The 16,532-nt window shown below is 35.9% G+C and overlaps 3 protein-coding genes across 3 annotated transcripts; 1 reads left to right on the top strand and 2 right to left on the bottom strand.

Annotated features, from left to right (window-relative positions):
• Positions 1–3,418: 3,418 nt before the first annotated feature.
• Positions 3,419–5,450, top strand: LOC145578649 (profilin). The gene is made up of 4 exons (XM_081635945.1): positions 3,419–3,699; positions 4,557–4,694; positions 4,860–5,002; positions 5,205–5,450. The coding sequence occupies exons 1-3, from the start codon at positions 3,577–3,579 to the stop codon at positions 4,992–4,994; spliced, it is 396 nt and encodes a 131-aa protein (XP_081492071.1). The 5' UTR covers positions 3,419–3,576; the 3' UTR covers positions 4,995–5,002; positions 5,205–5,450.
• A 302-nt stretch (positions 5,451–5,752) lies between these two features.
• On the bottom strand, positions 5,753–8,286 carry LOC145579907 (coronatine-insensitive protein 1-like). Its single transcript, XM_081637206.1, has 3 exons — positions 7,679–8,286; positions 6,850–7,318; positions 5,753–6,684 (listed from the first exon to the last, which is right to left on the bottom strand). Exons 1-3 carry the CDS (start codon positions 8,119–8,121, stop codon positions 5,908–5,910), a joined length of 1,689 nt encoding a protein of 562 aa, XP_081493332.1. The 5' UTR covers positions 8,122–8,286; the 3' UTR covers positions 5,753–5,907.
• Positions 8,287–8,650: 364 nt separating this feature from the next.
• Positions 8,651–12,958, bottom strand: LOC145579908 (glucan endo-1,3-beta-glucosidase 13-like). Its single transcript, XM_081637207.1, has 4 exons — positions 12,567–12,958; positions 9,701–10,975; positions 9,282–9,312; positions 8,651–9,162 (listed from the first exon to the last, which is right to left on the bottom strand). The coding sequence occupies exons 1-4, from the start codon at positions 12,619–12,621 to the stop codon at positions 9,033–9,035; spliced, it is 1,491 nt and encodes a 496-aa protein (XP_081493333.1). The 5' UTR covers positions 12,622–12,958; the 3' UTR covers positions 8,651–9,032.
• Between the last annotated feature and the right edge of the window lie 3,574 nt (positions 12,959–16,532).

Genomic DNA, 16,532 nt, shown 5'->3' with positions numbered 1-16,532 from the left:
TCTTTAAATGCAACAATATTTTATCGGGAAGAGTTTTTTAACATGGGTTTACGACGTTAATCTTTGTCTAATTGGTTTGGGTAGAGTATCTTTTAATCTTTAAAAAAGAATTGGTCGTACTTAACAGAAAAAGAGACAGGGGAATAGGACGGCAATAAAAATGAATAATTGCTCTAACTTTGATAAAATAAAGCATGGCTTTTGAGGAAAAAAGTTTTTTTTTTTACACAAGGAAAAAAGTTAGAGAAGGATGGAGGAGACAACTTTTTTTATAAGCCACATGCAAAAGGCTTTCCTTCACACTCAAAACTATATTGTCATTGATTATGATTTTATTCAGAAAATGTCTAGCAAATTATAAATTTGGGTGGGGAAAATTTAATTAGGATTGGATTAGGAAGATAATGAACAATTGGTAGGAAGATTAGTTTCAATTTGCACCATAAAATTTTTGGAAGTGATAGTTTCTAGCTATTTTGTCTGCTACAAGTTTTTGGATTTTGGGGTGATTGTTTTGTTGTTAAGTATGACAAAATGATCATATGTGTAATGTCTTTACATAGTTGATGGTTTGTCTTCATATGAGAAAAAACAGGGAAGATTGGTCATGTAATTGACTATTGCCGTGTATGGCTACGAAAATACTTGGAAACACACGAATGAATCCATAGTGTTTATAATGGTGTGATCGCCTGTCCAAAAAAAATGGTGTGACTACTTCTTACTTTCCTAGTAGGCTGTAGGCTAGCTACTTACCTAGTAGCTCATAGTGGGTGGATTGAGCCGATGCCGTTAAAGTTGAACCAAATCTTTTACTAATGTGGCGAGCTAGATAATCAAGACGAAACTAAAAGGACTTTGTAGAAAACCACAAATTTTTTCCATGTTTCAAACATCACTTATTAAAGTTTGAATAAACGTGATTTGATACAACTATCCACCTTTAATAAAAAGACATTTCTTTGCTATTTATTTATATGAAACACTTTAAAATTTACATTATTCACACAATATACAATCTTCAATGTATGTAGTTTTTTTTGTACAGAAAACACATCTTGTTAGATTCATCTTGATTAATATCATTTCAAATATCTATTATAAATTTTATTGATTGATTGTTAAAGATGCTAATAGTTGAAGACATGCATTTGTTGTAAATGTAAAAGTAAAACGATTTTATAACAAAATTAATGAAGAAATAATTATTTTTAAGGTAAGAGAAGAATAGTTCTAGTGGAATGAAATTCATCACATGTCTGTTCGTCAAGGGTTAGCAAACTAGACCCCCTAAATAATGAGGGGAATTGTCAAATTGATAAAGAATACAGTCGTTAAAGTGTTTCTATTGAAAATTGAACTCTTGAGTTAATACTACCTCTGTTTCATATTTTTTGCAACTTTTAGGATATTATTTTTGAGATATAAAATATTCTAAAGTTGCAAAAAATATAAAACGAAGATAGTAATTTAATTTATATAATCTGATGTGATCAGAATTTTAACCTGAATTGTAGCAGACCAAATCACCAAACAATGGAAAAAAAAATCTTATTCTTAAACATTTGAAAATCGGCCATTTGAGTTAGGCTCTGGCATATAAAAAGGGCCAATGCATGGCCCAACCATTCTAATTGTATTTATAGCAATGTTTAATTTTAAATCATTGCCCTGAAATCAAGGTGGTAAGTGGGTCATAAATCATAATGGTTCAAGTTCTATAGTACTCGTATCATAACTCTTAAGCTCATATTAGCCAACTAGATTAGTTCTGTGCGTTGCACAAATTAATTAGATATTATTTATGTAAAATAGTTGTCAATATTATTTAATTGAAAAAGTATTATCAAAATCTTTTTAACTAACTTGAAAGAAATATTGTAATTATCTAATCTTAGAATTTATGATGGAAAAAATTGGGAAAAAAAAAAAACAATAATAATGTCAAAAATAGTTTGGCGGGAAAAAATTTCATAAGAAATTGACATGTATCCCTTAATGATGTCATTGTATTAAGGGACGGATGGAATACAACACTAATTATTCATTTATACTTATTAAATACTGTATAAATAAAAAAATTTAAAATAAAAATACATAAAAAAAATTTTTTACAAAAAACCCCAGGCCACCGCCTCCACGCCCACTGCCAGCCCCACCTTGCCAACGGACAGGCGGCCGACCTACCCCCCTCCCTCCCTCGACGCTGGCGACCTTCCTTCTCCCTACCCCGAGGGTTTTCGACAATGGTGGACGATCTGTTGAATGCCTGAAACAGTGAAACCCTTTTCCCTACTTTCCACCAACACCGAAAATCCCACCTTACTCCCGATAAACCTCGAAAATCTGACTGAAACAGGCTGATGGGGTTGCGAAACGGTGGGAAGGGGGAGGGGTATGCCGGGAATGTGCCATGGGGGCTGTTGAATTGGGGGGGAGATGAACGGGAAAGTTGTGTTGGGGGAATTAGGAAAGGGGTGGGGGAGGGGGAAGGGGAGGAGGTGGGGTCGCTGGTTCCGGCGTCGACGTCGGGGGAAGGAAGTAATTGTCGGCCGCCGACAACTGGTGGGGGAGGGCTGATGTAGGTGGCTGAGATTTTTTTTTTTAATTTTATTTATTTAATTGTTGATTGAAAAAGCTTTTTTTTTATTAATTAATCAGAATTAATTATTTTAAAAAAGGACCAACCGCATAATGACATGTGTCATATTTTACCTTAACAATCGATTACGTTTAAATCTAATAGGTTTTGACTCATTTTGAGAAAATATATTACAAAAATCGACTTATTTTGATTTAATTAAAAATTGTCTTATTTTGAGCTAACCAAGCAAAGGTCGGTTTATTTTCGACAAATTTTCCTTCATAGAATGACAAAAATTAAGCATATCAATCTTACACATATAATAATGTTTGATGTACAATCTAATAAGAGGTTACCTCTTACACAACACAATCGCTTTTTTACTAGTATCTCTCAAAACTTATTGCAGTAAATTTACCTATTCGCCATCAATCAAACCCTCTACATTTCTTAAAACATTGATAAGGAGCACTTTGATCAGAGCTCAACCCTAAACTTTTTTTTTTCTTTTTTTGAGTCAAGTATTTGCATGTTAGATACTTGGGAGTAGAAGAAAGAGTAAGGGAATCCCTCACTTGGTAGAATTCGAATCTCATACCTCTAGGATCTGAGATAAGAGTCTTACTAAGTGAACCAACACTACATACCTAACAACTTTCTCCACTAATATAATAATCAACAATCACCTTCGTTACTCCATATTATATTAATTTTGTCAACATACGTAGTCTTTGTCGATAAAATAACATAATTTCATACTTCGTATATAACAAGACAAATACTTGTATTAACAAGCGAGGTCGAGAATTGAATTAGAGCAATAAATACTCCAAAATCCTTTTCAAACTACAAGAAATGAAACTTCTCGGCTATCCAAAAACAAAACCTATAACGCCATACTAGTTGGTAATACAAGTATTTCATTTCATTAACTCTCCTCTTATAATTCAAAGTTTAATAAGAGTAATTCAATCAAAAAGAGGCATCCGATCATGTCGTGGCAAACTTACGTAGATGATCATCTTATGTGCGACATCGAAGGCAACCACCTCTCCTCCGCTGCTATCCTCGGCCACGACGGCACCGTTTGGGCTCAAAGCCCCTCTTTTCCTCAGGTCTCCTCCACCCCTACATCTAGTCTTATTTGGCAGTCATTTTTTTTTCCATACAATAATAATAATAATGTAAACAAGATTTGATCCCGATATCATAGTAATAATAATATAACATGTACGGAGTACTATTATAGTTTTACAGCCTCTGAATTTTATTTTATTTTAACATAATCTCTAGAATATGTTGCACATGTTTGGAATATTCTTAATTAATTATATGCTTTCTAGGATGATCCGGTTCTATTCAATTCTGTCAATATCCTCTGCTTAGTATTTTAATGCTATAAAAATGAGGATTTTGATTTTTGTATCATATATGATTTAATTAAGCAAAGTGATCAATTGTGAAGGATTACCCTTTCAGTGATAAAGTCATGAAATGGTCAAAATTGTAAACATTTTGAGTTTGTCTGACATATAGTATGTTGAGCTGATCAATGATGAGACCAATCTTGGTTGGGCTATGGCCCCGGGCCAGCCCGACAAAGCCTGGTCCATCCGACCTGGTGTATATGGCCTGCCTTTTCGGACACGGCCTGACCCATGGTCACCTTTAAATAGCATCTTGTAATTAGGCCTGTATGAGATGAAACAGTGAGGCATATATACAATTGATCAGTATAATCAATTGTACCAATTGGTTGTTAGTGCAATAGTGATTGAGATTGCACTTGGTAGGGAGGATTGCGTGTTCGATCCCCCCAACAACAATTGGGAGAGGACTGGAACCTAACTAACCAAAACTGAGCCCCGAATCTGAATTAATTGTAGTATATACCGATCTTAGGGATGATTGTACTTTTCTGCATGAATAATTTTCTATCTGCTGTTCTGACTCTTAACTAATGCTGCTGTAGCTTAAGCCTGAAGAGGTAAGTGCCATCATGAAGGACTTTAACGAACCTGGATCTCTCGCTCCTACTGGCTTACACCTTGGTGGCACAAAATATATGGTTATCCAAGGCGAGCCTGGAGACGTGATCAGAGGAAAGAAGGTATTTTCCTGATTTCATACTTGTTGGTTGTCGAATTGTGTCAATTTAAGTGTGTGTCTGTTGCATATCAATCAGCTTATAAGTTAAGCAGGTAGAGCAGAACATTAGTATGGTTCAGTTTTCGAATTGTGAGCTGGTTGATCTTATTTGATGATGTCCTAACAGGGCCCTGGAGGTGTAACCATCAAAAAGACCAACCAGGCTTTGATAATCGGAATTTATGGTGAGCCCATGACTCCTGGTCAGTGCAATATGGTTGTTGAAAGGATTGGTGACTACCTTGTTGAGCAGGGCATGTAAACAAGAAGGTACTTGTTTTGTGTTAACTGACAGCATGCTTTTAGATCATGTCGTGTCTTTATGCCCCTGGAACGGGATCCTCTTCAGTACCTAGACGGTCTGGTTATTGAGGAATTGGGTTTTTGGGGCATACAACGTCCCATTTATGTTAAATTTTTATCACATTCATTATCGACTATGTGCTGTAAATTTTGTACACCAATTGTGTAGGTTGTGGAGTTCTGTGTGGACAAGTCCGGGGTTTGAGTATCTTCAACATAGCTTCCTTTGTCTTCCGTGTTATGTTCTGTCAAAGAGAAGTAGATACTTTCAGGTGTAATTATCTAGATGCTGAAAGACTTACAATTGCTAATGTGTATCAAATTAGCTGATTGAAGATATTAGTAGCATTTTTACATTATTATGTGTATATGATTTTCCGCCCTAAAGAATGATGGTTGCTAATCTTGCTATGTATATCTTTGTCACTCTTTTGGAGATTTATGTTGCAAAATTCACATAGTTATTTCCCGCGCTTGCCTTTTCTTAAGAATATCATGCAATACCGCCCCCCCCCCCCCCCCCCCTTCAACTATCCGATTGGCATCTACTTGTATGCTTATAACGAGGTCATGAACATTTTACCTAGTTGATATCCCAAACAGTAAACAGTAAACAGATCACTTGTCACACCTTATTTATCACGTTTGGCAAAATTTATATCGAGTACTCTGTATATAAGATCAACAAAATAACATAAACATACGACAATACAGAGCTTGGAAACAATCTGATTCTGATTGCCTGACAAGTCTAACAAAATTGGTCTTAGCAGCCAAAATTTTCATCCAAAGAAAGAGAATGCAAAATAAGAGTGGAAAATACATGAAGTAGATTGTGTAACTATTTAACAGCGGGAGATCCCTGACAGATCCTACAGATTCGGCAGAGCTAAGGGGATAATGGATCCTGGATGATCTGTTCTTTGTCCAGCAAGCGAGTAATAAGCAACAAAGTTTCCATTTATGTTGTATTTGTCCCCACGAACCAGCTCAATGTTCCAATAGGGACGAGTCATTTCTAGCAAGTCAATGGTACCTGTTTCAGAACTGCGGTATCCTTGAACCCAAATGTACCTCAGAGAACTAAGTTGTTTAGCAGCAATTGCTAATGCACGTTCTGTAAAGCAGCAAGCCCTCATTTCAAGTGCCCGAAGCCTAGGGCAGCCTTTAGAGAACTCAAGAAGCCCTGCATCTGTTTCTCCAACACTGCCTAAAAGCATTCTCTTCACATTTTGACTGTACTGACCAATGTAACTGAGGCCTATATCACTCAAGCCTCCCTGTCTAAGGTACAAAGATAATCGCCGGATGTTCTGACAACCCTGCAGAAGAGCTCGTACTCCATTATCAAGGGGCAGGTCAGTGATTGTTTCTTCCTTGTCAAGCAATACAAGCAGGAAAACATTCAGATTATTCAAGTTTGCACCTACACATTCCAAAGCTTCATTTCCAATATCAGCCACATTGATAGATAAGTATTCCAGGTCATGACAACCCTGTGCTACAGAAATTAGACCTCTATGTGTAACTGCACCTGCTCGAACTCCAAGTGTTGGCACATCTTCCCCTCGTTCTACCCGAAGTTTCTTTAGTCTCTTACATGTTAAAGATACCACTTCCAAACCTTGATCCCCAATCACATCAGTTGTCTGTTTACAAACAACAAGCAAGAATAGTAAGAGCCAGAAATTCTGATGGCAAAAATAGGGATGCCAGCATGAAGTCTTGACGTTTTCAATTCAACATAGACAGCAATCCTTAAAAATAAGTTGTTCAGACAGAAAAACAGCAAAGATTCAGATGAAGATTTATACCTCCAAAACTTGTAAATTATGACATCTTTGTAGTAAGTCACATTGAGCGCCACAGGTAAGTGTTGCATAAACAATATCCAACTTCCAGAGCGAGTTTGCAACAGGAAAACATATAGGCAAATAATTGTCCAACATGTACATAGGACCAAAAGAACTTAGTTGAGTAGGAAATACAATATCAGCATACCGGTCTAATTCTGCATCAAAACAACTCCCACAAAACTCTTGCAATCTTGCAGCTATACGAAAAAAGTTTCTAAGACAGAAAAGATCAGTATCACTAATTTTGACAGAAATTAAGGGACAGTTTCGGGCTAGAAGTTCAAGGTCTTCAACTTTGATCTTCTCCAGAAAAGTCATGTAGTAATTCAAATATTCAAGAACCGTATTGTTTAATGCTAGCTGATGAAACCATTCACCATTCATCTCATCTATACTGCTTTCTTCTAGAAACAACGTCCTCAAATTCCTGCATCAATTAATGGCAAGTTCATACAGCTGATCAGTCACCAAAAATTAACCATATTTAGGCAAAAAATACATTCTTAGGTACATACATAGATAGCTCTCTACATATGAGTGATAAAGATCATGAAAAGTGGTAATCATCGCGCTATTTAGCTCCTCTGACTTGTGGAGATATGCTAATAAATAAAAATTCTCACAAAATGGAATCTCAGAAAGACTAATCATAATATTGAAAGATTATAGACTATATATTATTGATTACGCGACAACTATATACGTAGTATATACATGACTATTAATTAATTCCGAAATGAAACAGAACATGACATGAAAATGGACTTAAAAGGGTGAGTAAATATACGAGCAATGGCGAGTAATATGCAAAAGACCATCAGTAGAGAAGCCAGAGCACTTATCCAACTTCAACAATTGCAAGGAACAGCCTTTAACCGAACCAATCGTGTAAAGATCAGCATCTGTAACAATCATGCGCCTAAGATGAAGCGAGCTTAGACAATGAAAACTCCCCAATACATCCATCCAAGGCTTAGCAAAACCTCCCCAATCATCCGGTATCAAATTATACATAGCCGGCCTTGGCTTCCCCTTAAGCCTCAATGACTCAATGTTTGGAAAACGACCATAGAGTCGTTGAGGCGTCGTGGTGTAACAAAGATAAATAGTGATAGTACGTCTTGTCAGCCTATCTAACTCGTACCAGCGCTTTGATACCATTGAAATTGATGACCTATCACTAGGATCTTGAATGTATGGTATGCAACATTCCAAAATTTCATCTGACATGGTGAATTTTCAAGCTATAATGGTTTGAAATTAAACATTTATGAATGAATAATATTGAATAAAAAAATTGAGTAGATTTTATCTTGAGCAAATGTATGTGTACTAGATTTATCAGCTTTAGTTGCCAAGAAAAGGCCTATTGAGTAAAATGAAAGGTACATGCAACTGAAAGACTGTAGTGATATGTAAACCACAAGTGTGTGCCATCCTTCTCAATGTTATCATCATGCTTGAGTGTGTGGCTTTGCTTTTTATATGGATGGATGTCAATTCATATCGGGTCATTTTCAAGTAAGGCTCTTCCAAGTTGTCTTTGGGTTCGGGTTGGTTTGTGTGTTACGTTGAGTCGGAGCATTTTTTGTTTTATTTTAAAAAAGATCATTATTAGAAACATTGATTATCAAAGTCAATTCAATTTGGTTCAGATTAGTTCAATTCTAATCAGTAATTTCAGGTAGAGTTTGAATTCCCTATGAATCATGCAATAGATTTTTTAAAAAAAAGTGTACTCTAGACAAGAAAAAGTGGATCCTATTTGAATTTGAAGAGTGCAAACACAAGTCCAAAATCCAAGGCCTGCCAAGATTTTTGAAAAAAAGTGTACTCTAGACAAGAATATGAGACAAACTTTCTCCCATCTAAGCAGACTAAATCATGCGCACTATTCCGTACTACAATATGTGCAGTTAGAAATCCTAGCCTTAAACCACATTCACAGTGGCAATATGTATGCCGGTTTACTGTTTTAGACCATCCCATTTACATGGTCATATTACAAAACTTAGGCAGGGCTGTATGTTTGACATCACATCTACACTCCCAACCTTAGGAAATAATGCATCTGATCCATTCTGAGCCTCAGTTCCTCATCCTCGTCCATCAAATGCCTCTGAAACTTTAAAGCCGTTATTTCACACAAGTGGTAGCAGAAGTGAAAGCAGTCCAGCAGAAATCCATGGAACAAATGCAGTTTGCCACTGAATTGATATGGCTTTTGCAGGTGTAGCACTCATATTATTTGAAGCAGAAGTTTTCTTGTTCCTGTATGAAAATAGACATTACAATACAATGTTAGAAAGTTAACATAACATGACTAATGAATTAATCAAGTCAGCTGTTTATATAGATTGCATTGAAGTAACGGGATAAGTAGAACATACCCTGCAGTCATATAGAGGCACTTGTCGTAGCCTGTAATAGTAAACATAACAATGTTTAGTGCACTACACTGATAGAGTACAAGAACAAGCCAACTGAACAAGTTCCCATCTCCTCATAAATAAATCTAGGATTATTAAAGAATGCTATATTATGTTGCAGCGTGTATATGCTGGTGCTATCTTCCCTCCTCTCTTTTTCTGACACCTTAGTATCAACATATACCATGAACAAACTGTTATTTGATTGTGCAGAACATACATCAAATTTGAGACATCACCAATATTGAAATGTATATTTCCACAACTTTTCAGGATACCTGCTTCAAATTTAGTAACATATACATGCAAGAGTGTCGTGTAGCTTAATCAAGTTTATGCAGATTGATGAGCTAAAATTTGTTCAGAACCAAGAAACTTACTTGGATCCTTGGTAACTGTAAGACCTGCCCCACCAAAACTACAAGCAACATCAGTGGCTCCATTTTGCTGGTAATAACTGTTGAATGCAAAGGATGCATGAGAAACTAGAGTATTAGGCTCATAACAAGGCTGGCTAGGCTGTATTGGTGTACAATCTACATCTCCAGGTCCACAAGCCCAATTCAAGGCATTTTTCAAATCTGCCTCAGTAGCATTTGATGAAGCAATACACCAAGTTGGCTTGGTACTGTTAGTGGAATTTCCCCCGCCAGCCATCTCAGTGACACCTTTTCCGGTAAAATCCAGATTATAGACACTCGTCCCACCTGGGTAAAATAAACCCCAATTCCTCTCAGACTCCATTCCTGGCTTCCTGTTTTCGTTGAATAGTGAGAAGATATAGACATCGAGTTCCTCTCCCGGCTTAGCTGGCGTTCCTGTGTCATTGATGACATGGCGAATGAGATTGGTGTTAAATGTCTGAGCATTATCAGGAGTAGCAGCTGTCTCCTTTGGAGATCCTTTAGAAGGCCACCCCGTTTCAGTCACCATAACTTTGATGGTTCTGAAATTTAGAGCCATCAGTGCGAAGTACAGAGCATCAATTTGTGCATCAAACATATTTGTGTAAAGCATGCCAGTGTTTGGATCAATGACCTCAGATGATGATTGGAAAAGAGCATAGTCTAAAGAAACATTGGTAGGGGAATCTCGGTATGCATAGTAGGGGTAAATGTCAACCATAAAAGGTGACTGGTTTTCAGCAAGAAACTCCAACATGGGTTTCAGATAGTATGCATAATGGCTACTAAAAGCTCCAGCTGAGGGTGGGAATGAACGAGATAAGACCCCAAGGGAGTGGGTGCTTGAGACCTTAATCTTCTTTTGCAAGCCGACTTTCTTTAAGGCTGTGAAGACATTTCTCATAGCAGGAACAACCATCGCAGAGACATTCTTCGGGGCCTCAGTCACCTCAGCACCAACTGTTATGTATGTGATCTTTGTGGTTGGATAGTATGGGAGGATACTGTTTTTGAGCCAGGAGTCAACATTGGATTGAAACTGAGAGAATGCAAGCAAATCATCGTTTGGGACCCCAATCATAAGCTCCACTCCACTATTGGCAAATGCTTTGAGAACCTGAACATTGGAGTCATAAATCCTTACATATTTGATGTTGTGCTGCTTAACCAGGTCTGCTGCTTTATCAGGAGTTGGAAGATCGTCACCATTCCGTCCGTAGCAAACTCCAATTGTGCTGCCACTATACATATCTGTAAAATACATTTGCAGACCAAGTCAATACATTTCTCCAATAAATAATAGCTAGTATACCATTGCTTCACTTGTCAAATTCTATAGAGCAACAAGATGCAGGCCGAATGACCATGACCATAATTCATAGCAGTAACTGACAGTCAATTGCCTTACATCAAAATATTTAATTTGGCTATATTATTTATACATGACATGAGCCACAATGATTGAGGGTAGTACTAGGATGGATGACCTCTTAAGAAGTCCTCGTGTTGGTTCATGTAGCCGACCCCGCTTTATGGGATTATGGCATTCAAGCAAGCAAGGGTGAATTGATCAAATTCTTTGATCAAACGGGAAGCTGACCTCGCACCCAAATCATGCTAATCATGCTAACCATCAAACAATTTCACAAGATTGATGAGAACTTCATACTCATGATGTGTTTACTGAATTCAACTTGTCAAAACTTATAATATTAGCCCCTATGTTTTCTGAACCTATCTTATCTAGCCTCATTTGAACTTATTCCCCTTATCTTATTTGAACTTATTAACTCTTATCAAGATTAATTTAAACGTATTTTGTCTAAGCTAATGCCATTTTGTCTCTCACTTCAAATGACCTTTAGTAGTCACTAAAAGCACAAGAGTGACAAAAACTACAAACAAAATGTCATTAACCAAACAAGAAATTACCACTAAACTCCTCTGGCACCTCAGCAGAACATGTGAGGAACCCACCAACTTCAACAAGACAATTTGATAAATCTTGTTTTGGCAATTTACACTAAATTCAAAAACTTACTTAAATTACTATAATTTGCCAAAATTAGAGAGCTGAAATCACATAAATTCACACATTAATATATCATCTTTTATTAGTCAAATTTCCAGAAAATCAGTAACCCATTTTCATGCATACTTCCAACTGAAAAAAAATACAAAATGACATCTTCATTCAAAGCATCATTAAATTCCCACCAACCAGCATAAAGACTCATATCAGCAACAATCAAGTTAATAAATACAGTCACCTTTTTTTTTAAGCTATACACAAAACATATGTAGTTAGCATTTCAGCTAAATGAAATTCTGATTACATTAAGGATCTTGCCAACGAACGCTCTAGATAACCATCCAAAATATTTCCTAATATGGTATTAATTTGAGAATGCATGCCAAAATTGCACGTCAATCGGTGTAATTAATGTTTATTTCAAGTAAATTTCCTAGTTTTAATTATCTTATCCAACGTCCTAAGGCATTCGTTAGCTTTTGTCCGATGTAATATAGTCTTAACGACACCAACTATAGTCTTAACCAGGTGTACACGACAGCATAAACTATAATGTTGAGTACGCTCAATAACAAGCTACCGGTAAACTCCGCCGGATTCCGGTTAATCTCTCTTTTTTATTATTATTATTATCAAATTTAGAAATAATATAGCAGAATGTTGGTCTTCCTGTCTTCCACAAATACCCAAACTCACAATAATAGCAGTAATCAAAGAAATAAAAATAAAAACAAAAAACCCAGAAATTTAAAGTAATGTAATTTAATTTAATTAAGGAATTAATGAAGAAAAGAAGAAAAGGAAGCTTACCCAGAAAACTAAAGAGGAAAGAAACAGCAAAAATGAGTCGAAATCTCCAAGCCATTGTTACTCAGAAAAAAGCAAAGAACAATTTCTTCACTTCAAATAAATAAGAAAAGGAAGCTTAAATTAAAATGTAACGTTATAAATATATCCGTTAAATTGCTTCTTTTTAGTTTTCTGAACTCTAGAGAGTTCCGAGGCTCGAGAGAAAAAATGGAGGAGAGAGAAACATAGGAAGAAGCAGAAAAAATAATGAAATTTTAGTGGGTTTTTGTCAGAGATTGATGGTGAATGAACAGAGGGTTTTAGCGGATTTCAGGTTTTATTTTATTTTTTTGTAAAAAAGGATGGAATCGAGTTATGAGAATTACTCTTAATTCCGGGATTTTCTAGCATGTCTGTTTCACTGTTTTTCCCACTATATTAATACAGTATAGAATTAATCAATTAAAGTACTGGTGTATTATTAAGCTAAATTATTTACTAAATTACGTGGAGGTTAACTATATGGAGTAGGTTGTCTCTAAGAATGGGATGGGATGGGATGGGTTGGGTTGGGCTAGGCCGATCAAACATGCACAAAAATGTCAGGGCTTGATCCCATACTCATAATGGCACGAGAGGCATGTCAAAAGGCTATGAGTTGTGTACTTGTGTATCAACATTACTTTCAAAAGTTAGCATGAGCACGACAAGTTATCGAGTGACTCGAGTTAGCCTGCTTTTATGTATACCAATTTACCACATATACGTATAAAAAAATATTATTAAGAGGACCGCTAGCATGACACGGTAAGTGGGGTAGATTGTGCAGTGATTGATATGAAATAATTTTTCTTGGACTATTCTAAACACAGCCTATTTCAACACGAGACATGCTAACAAGATACGTGGGTCTACAAAGAGGTGTCAATTCGGATAACCGGATGGAGTTTGGGTCGGGTCTATTCGGGTCAGGTTTGTTCAGGTCGAATATATTCGGGTCAAAATTATTTTTTTAATTCGGGTCAAATTCGGGTATGGTCTATTGAGTCCGGGTCGGATATGGATCGGGTCAACTCCAGATCGGTTCATGTTCAGCTCGGATAAATTCGGATTGGACTCAAAATGGGTTTAACCGGATTTTCGGGTCGGATGAATTTGGGTCAGGTTGATTTCAGTTCAGATGATTTTGGTTTGATTAAGATAAGGTTGATTCGTTGATTCATTAATTGGTCAATTTCAATTCAATTCCAATCTGTGTTTGGTTGGATTTTAATCGATGTTGACCCAATATATATCCAAATAAGGTTATTTTTAAACTAGAGTTATTATTGAGTTTTTTACCTTATAATTAGGTCAATATCAAGTCATTCATGTATCATATTTTTATTGAGTTGAAAGAAGAGGTTTTAATGTTCAAGTATTACAAATTATTTGTAGCAAATTTTGGATGAGACGAATATAAAGCTTAGAAAGTAATTCTATACACTACCTTCGGTTTTTTTTTAGTTGCAACTTTGGAATATTTTATATCTCTCAAATAATACCCCAAAGTTGCAACTAAAAAAAATCGGAGGTAGTAATTGGTATATACATGAAGTAAATTTGTTACTCCGGATTATTTCTTTGTAGTAAAAAACGTTAACTTATTAATAATTAGTAAATATAGTAGTATAAGAACTTGAATAAAAAGGTCAACAATTAATTATGGTCGGGTTAAATTCGGATTGGGTAAAAATCAAATCGAGTTAAAATCGGGTCGGGTTAATATCAGTTCGGGTCAAAACAGATCGGGTTAGATCGGTTATTTGCCGGGTCAATTTTGAATCGGGTTGAGCTCGGGTCGGATCAAATCGGTTCAGTTTGAGTTCAGGTCGGGTCAATCAAATTCGGGTTGAGTTCATGTCAAATCAAATCAGTGCCGAGTTAAGTTCAGATCGGGTCAAGTTCGGATTCGGGTTGAGTTCAGTTCGGTTACAAATTGGGTTTGGGTTTTGAATTTCTCGGATCAAATCGGATCGGTTACAATTCGAAACGGATAGTTTTTTTCGAATCGGTTCGGTTTTGACACCTCTAGGTCTACATGCCCTAGGTTGCACATTCGCACCCATCGTTAGCTTGTTCCTAAACATTACTCTTGTCATCATTCTTTACTTTAAATACTACGCCTACTCTACATGCTAAAATAAATCTAATTAGTAATTACCCATTCAAGGTAACTCAATTAAATAAATGTGGATGGAGAAAATTAAACTTTAGAGATTGGGGAGTGCTCCCAAATTCCTTTTTAATTTATTCCTTTAAGCACTTTAATTCTTAAATCGAATCATGTTTATATTAATTGTCATTAGTGGCTCACACGCGCATGCACACACATAATATATATTTTGTGTAATACTGAAACACGGTAAGTCTTGTTCTCTTCCCCTAATTAACATAAGTTTAAATTACAGTATTATATTTTGATTAAAGTTTATTTTTGTTAATTAATTAATTTTTACTCATAAAAATCATCTTCAACTAACTTCACATAGCAAATACATAGTATATGAGTAGAAGTAGTTAAGAAAAAATATAGACATTTATCCTATTGCTTTTATCTCTTATCAATTTCACTCAACCAAAAGTTAACAAAGCCAACAAATGCATAAGAGATAAATATTTAGGGACAAATGAAGCAATTTTTCATTTTAATATTACGGAGGAATAATTTTGGTATATTATTGTGAATTTATGATACACTGATAAGGCTGAAAGCTCTTCTCTTCTGATTCTTTTGATTCTTTTGTTGCTCAGTGCCTGTATTTTTAAATAAGTAGAAAAGGTTATTTATGATAGTTTATTAGGAGTATTTGGGTTCTTTGCTTGCAATATGTGGTTTTGTTGTGTCTTTTACATGCTACGAGTACATGCAATTTGCAACGGTCAAGATATTACTTTACTAATAACTTCAATAAAGTGTCTTCAATAAAATGTCTTCAATAAAATAACTTCAATAAAATTCTTAAAAACTTTCAAATTTTATAGGTAAAAATCTCATCATAACTTTTGAATGGAAGATCATCTTTGATGTGGATTCAAAAGTAGATAAGAGTGTTGCTAACTATGCTAACCATACTACTCACCCACTCTCTTGTGGGCGAAATTATTAAAGATTATGGCTATTTGTATGGTTACAATAAGTCATTGACTACGACCTGTTTTCTGTATGTTTGAATATATTGTATGGCCAAAGTTACTTATTCAGGGGTTACTTAGTCGGTTTAGGAATACTCGATCGGTTAAGGGTTACTCGATGGTTGGGGGGTCCCCCTTGAATATTAAGCACCCCGACCACATATGAAACTTAGTATCACACATTAATAAAAAAAATTAAATTAAATAATCTTGGGTAAAAAAAAATAGTTAAATAATCTGATCTGACCCGATTACATGTTGATCAACTCAACTCGAAATTCTCCAGTTTTGGAAAAATCATAAGTGATCAATGAAGCATTTCGAGGCTGCATTCACAACAATAGGTCATAGACTTCTAAGGGTCTGTTCTGTTCAGCTTAATTTTAGTTCAGTTCAGTTTAGGTCAATCAGTTTAGTTTACTTCTGTTCAATCAGTTCAGTTCCTAATTTGCTTCTCTCTAAATAACTCATTTCAGTTCAGTTCAGCCCCAGTCAGTTCAGTTCAGTAAATCGAAACAGACCTTAAGTGTGAATGGTTCACTCGAAATGACAAGACGACATTGATTGCTTTCAAACTGGATAACAGACTCGGGAAGCCTACGGGCTTGGGGTAGGTGCGACCTACGTGTTTGTCGTTGCTCTACCGAAAGCGGGAGGAAGATTCTCCCTTGCTATAGCTGATTGATGATGGCTCCATACTCCCATATTCAATATCTGTCAATCCGAATAACCCGATTGTAAGGTCTAAAGTACTCGTAGTTATTTTCTTTTAAAAAAAAGAAAAAAAAGCACTCGTAGTTACGATGGGGCCTG

Source organism: Chenopodium album, chromosome 14 (assembly GCF_948465745.1).
Source record: "Chenopodium album chromosome 14, dcCheAlbu1.1, whole genome shotgun sequence".
Lineage (NCBI taxonomy): Eukaryota > Viridiplantae > Streptophyta > Magnoliopsida > Caryophyllales > Amaranthaceae > Chenopodium > Chenopodium album.
The sequence above is the reverse complement of the archived record's forward strand: the minus strand, read 5'-3'. Positions and strand labels throughout refer to the sequence as shown.

Excerpts from the sequence above, each read along its gene's own strand:
- LOC145578649 (XM_081635945.1), top strand. The coding sequence starts at position 3,577 with ATGTCGTGGCAAACTTACGTAGATGATCATCTTATGTGCGACATCGAA. Across the intron at positions 3,700-4,556 it reads AAAGCCCCTCTTTTCCTCAG|CTTAAGCCTGAAGAGGTAAG; the intron begins GTCTCCTCCACC and ends ATGCTGCTGTAG. Across the intron at positions 4,695-4,859 it reads ACGTGATCAGAGGAAAGAAG|GGCCCTGGAGGTGTAACCAT; the intron begins GTATTTTCCTGA and ends ATGTCCTAACAG.
- LOC145579907 (XM_081637206.1), bottom strand. The coding sequence starts at position 8,121 with ATGTCAGATGAAATTTTGGAATGTTGCATACCATACATTCAAGATCCT. Across the intron at positions 7,319-7,678 it reads CATATTACTCGCCATTGCTC|GAATTTGAGGACGTTGTTTC; the intron begins GTATATTTACTC and ends TAATTGATGCAG. Across the intron at positions 6,685-6,849 it reads ATAATTTACAAGTTTTGGAG|ACAACTGATGTGATTGGGGA; the intron begins GTATAAATCTTC and ends GTTTGTAAACAG.
- LOC145579908 (XM_081637207.1), bottom strand. The coding sequence starts at position 12,621 with ATGGCTTGGAGATTTCGACTCATTTTTGCTGTTTCTTTCCTCTTTAGT. Across the intron at positions 10,976-12,566 it reads TTTCCTCTTTAGTTTTCTGG|ATATGTATAGTGGCAGCACA; the intron begins GTAAGCTTCCTT and ends TGTATTTTACAG. Across the intron at positions 9,163-9,281 it reads TGCCTCTATATGACTGCAGG|GAACAAGAAAACTTCTGCTT; the intron begins GTATGTTCTACT and ends ATTTTCATACAG.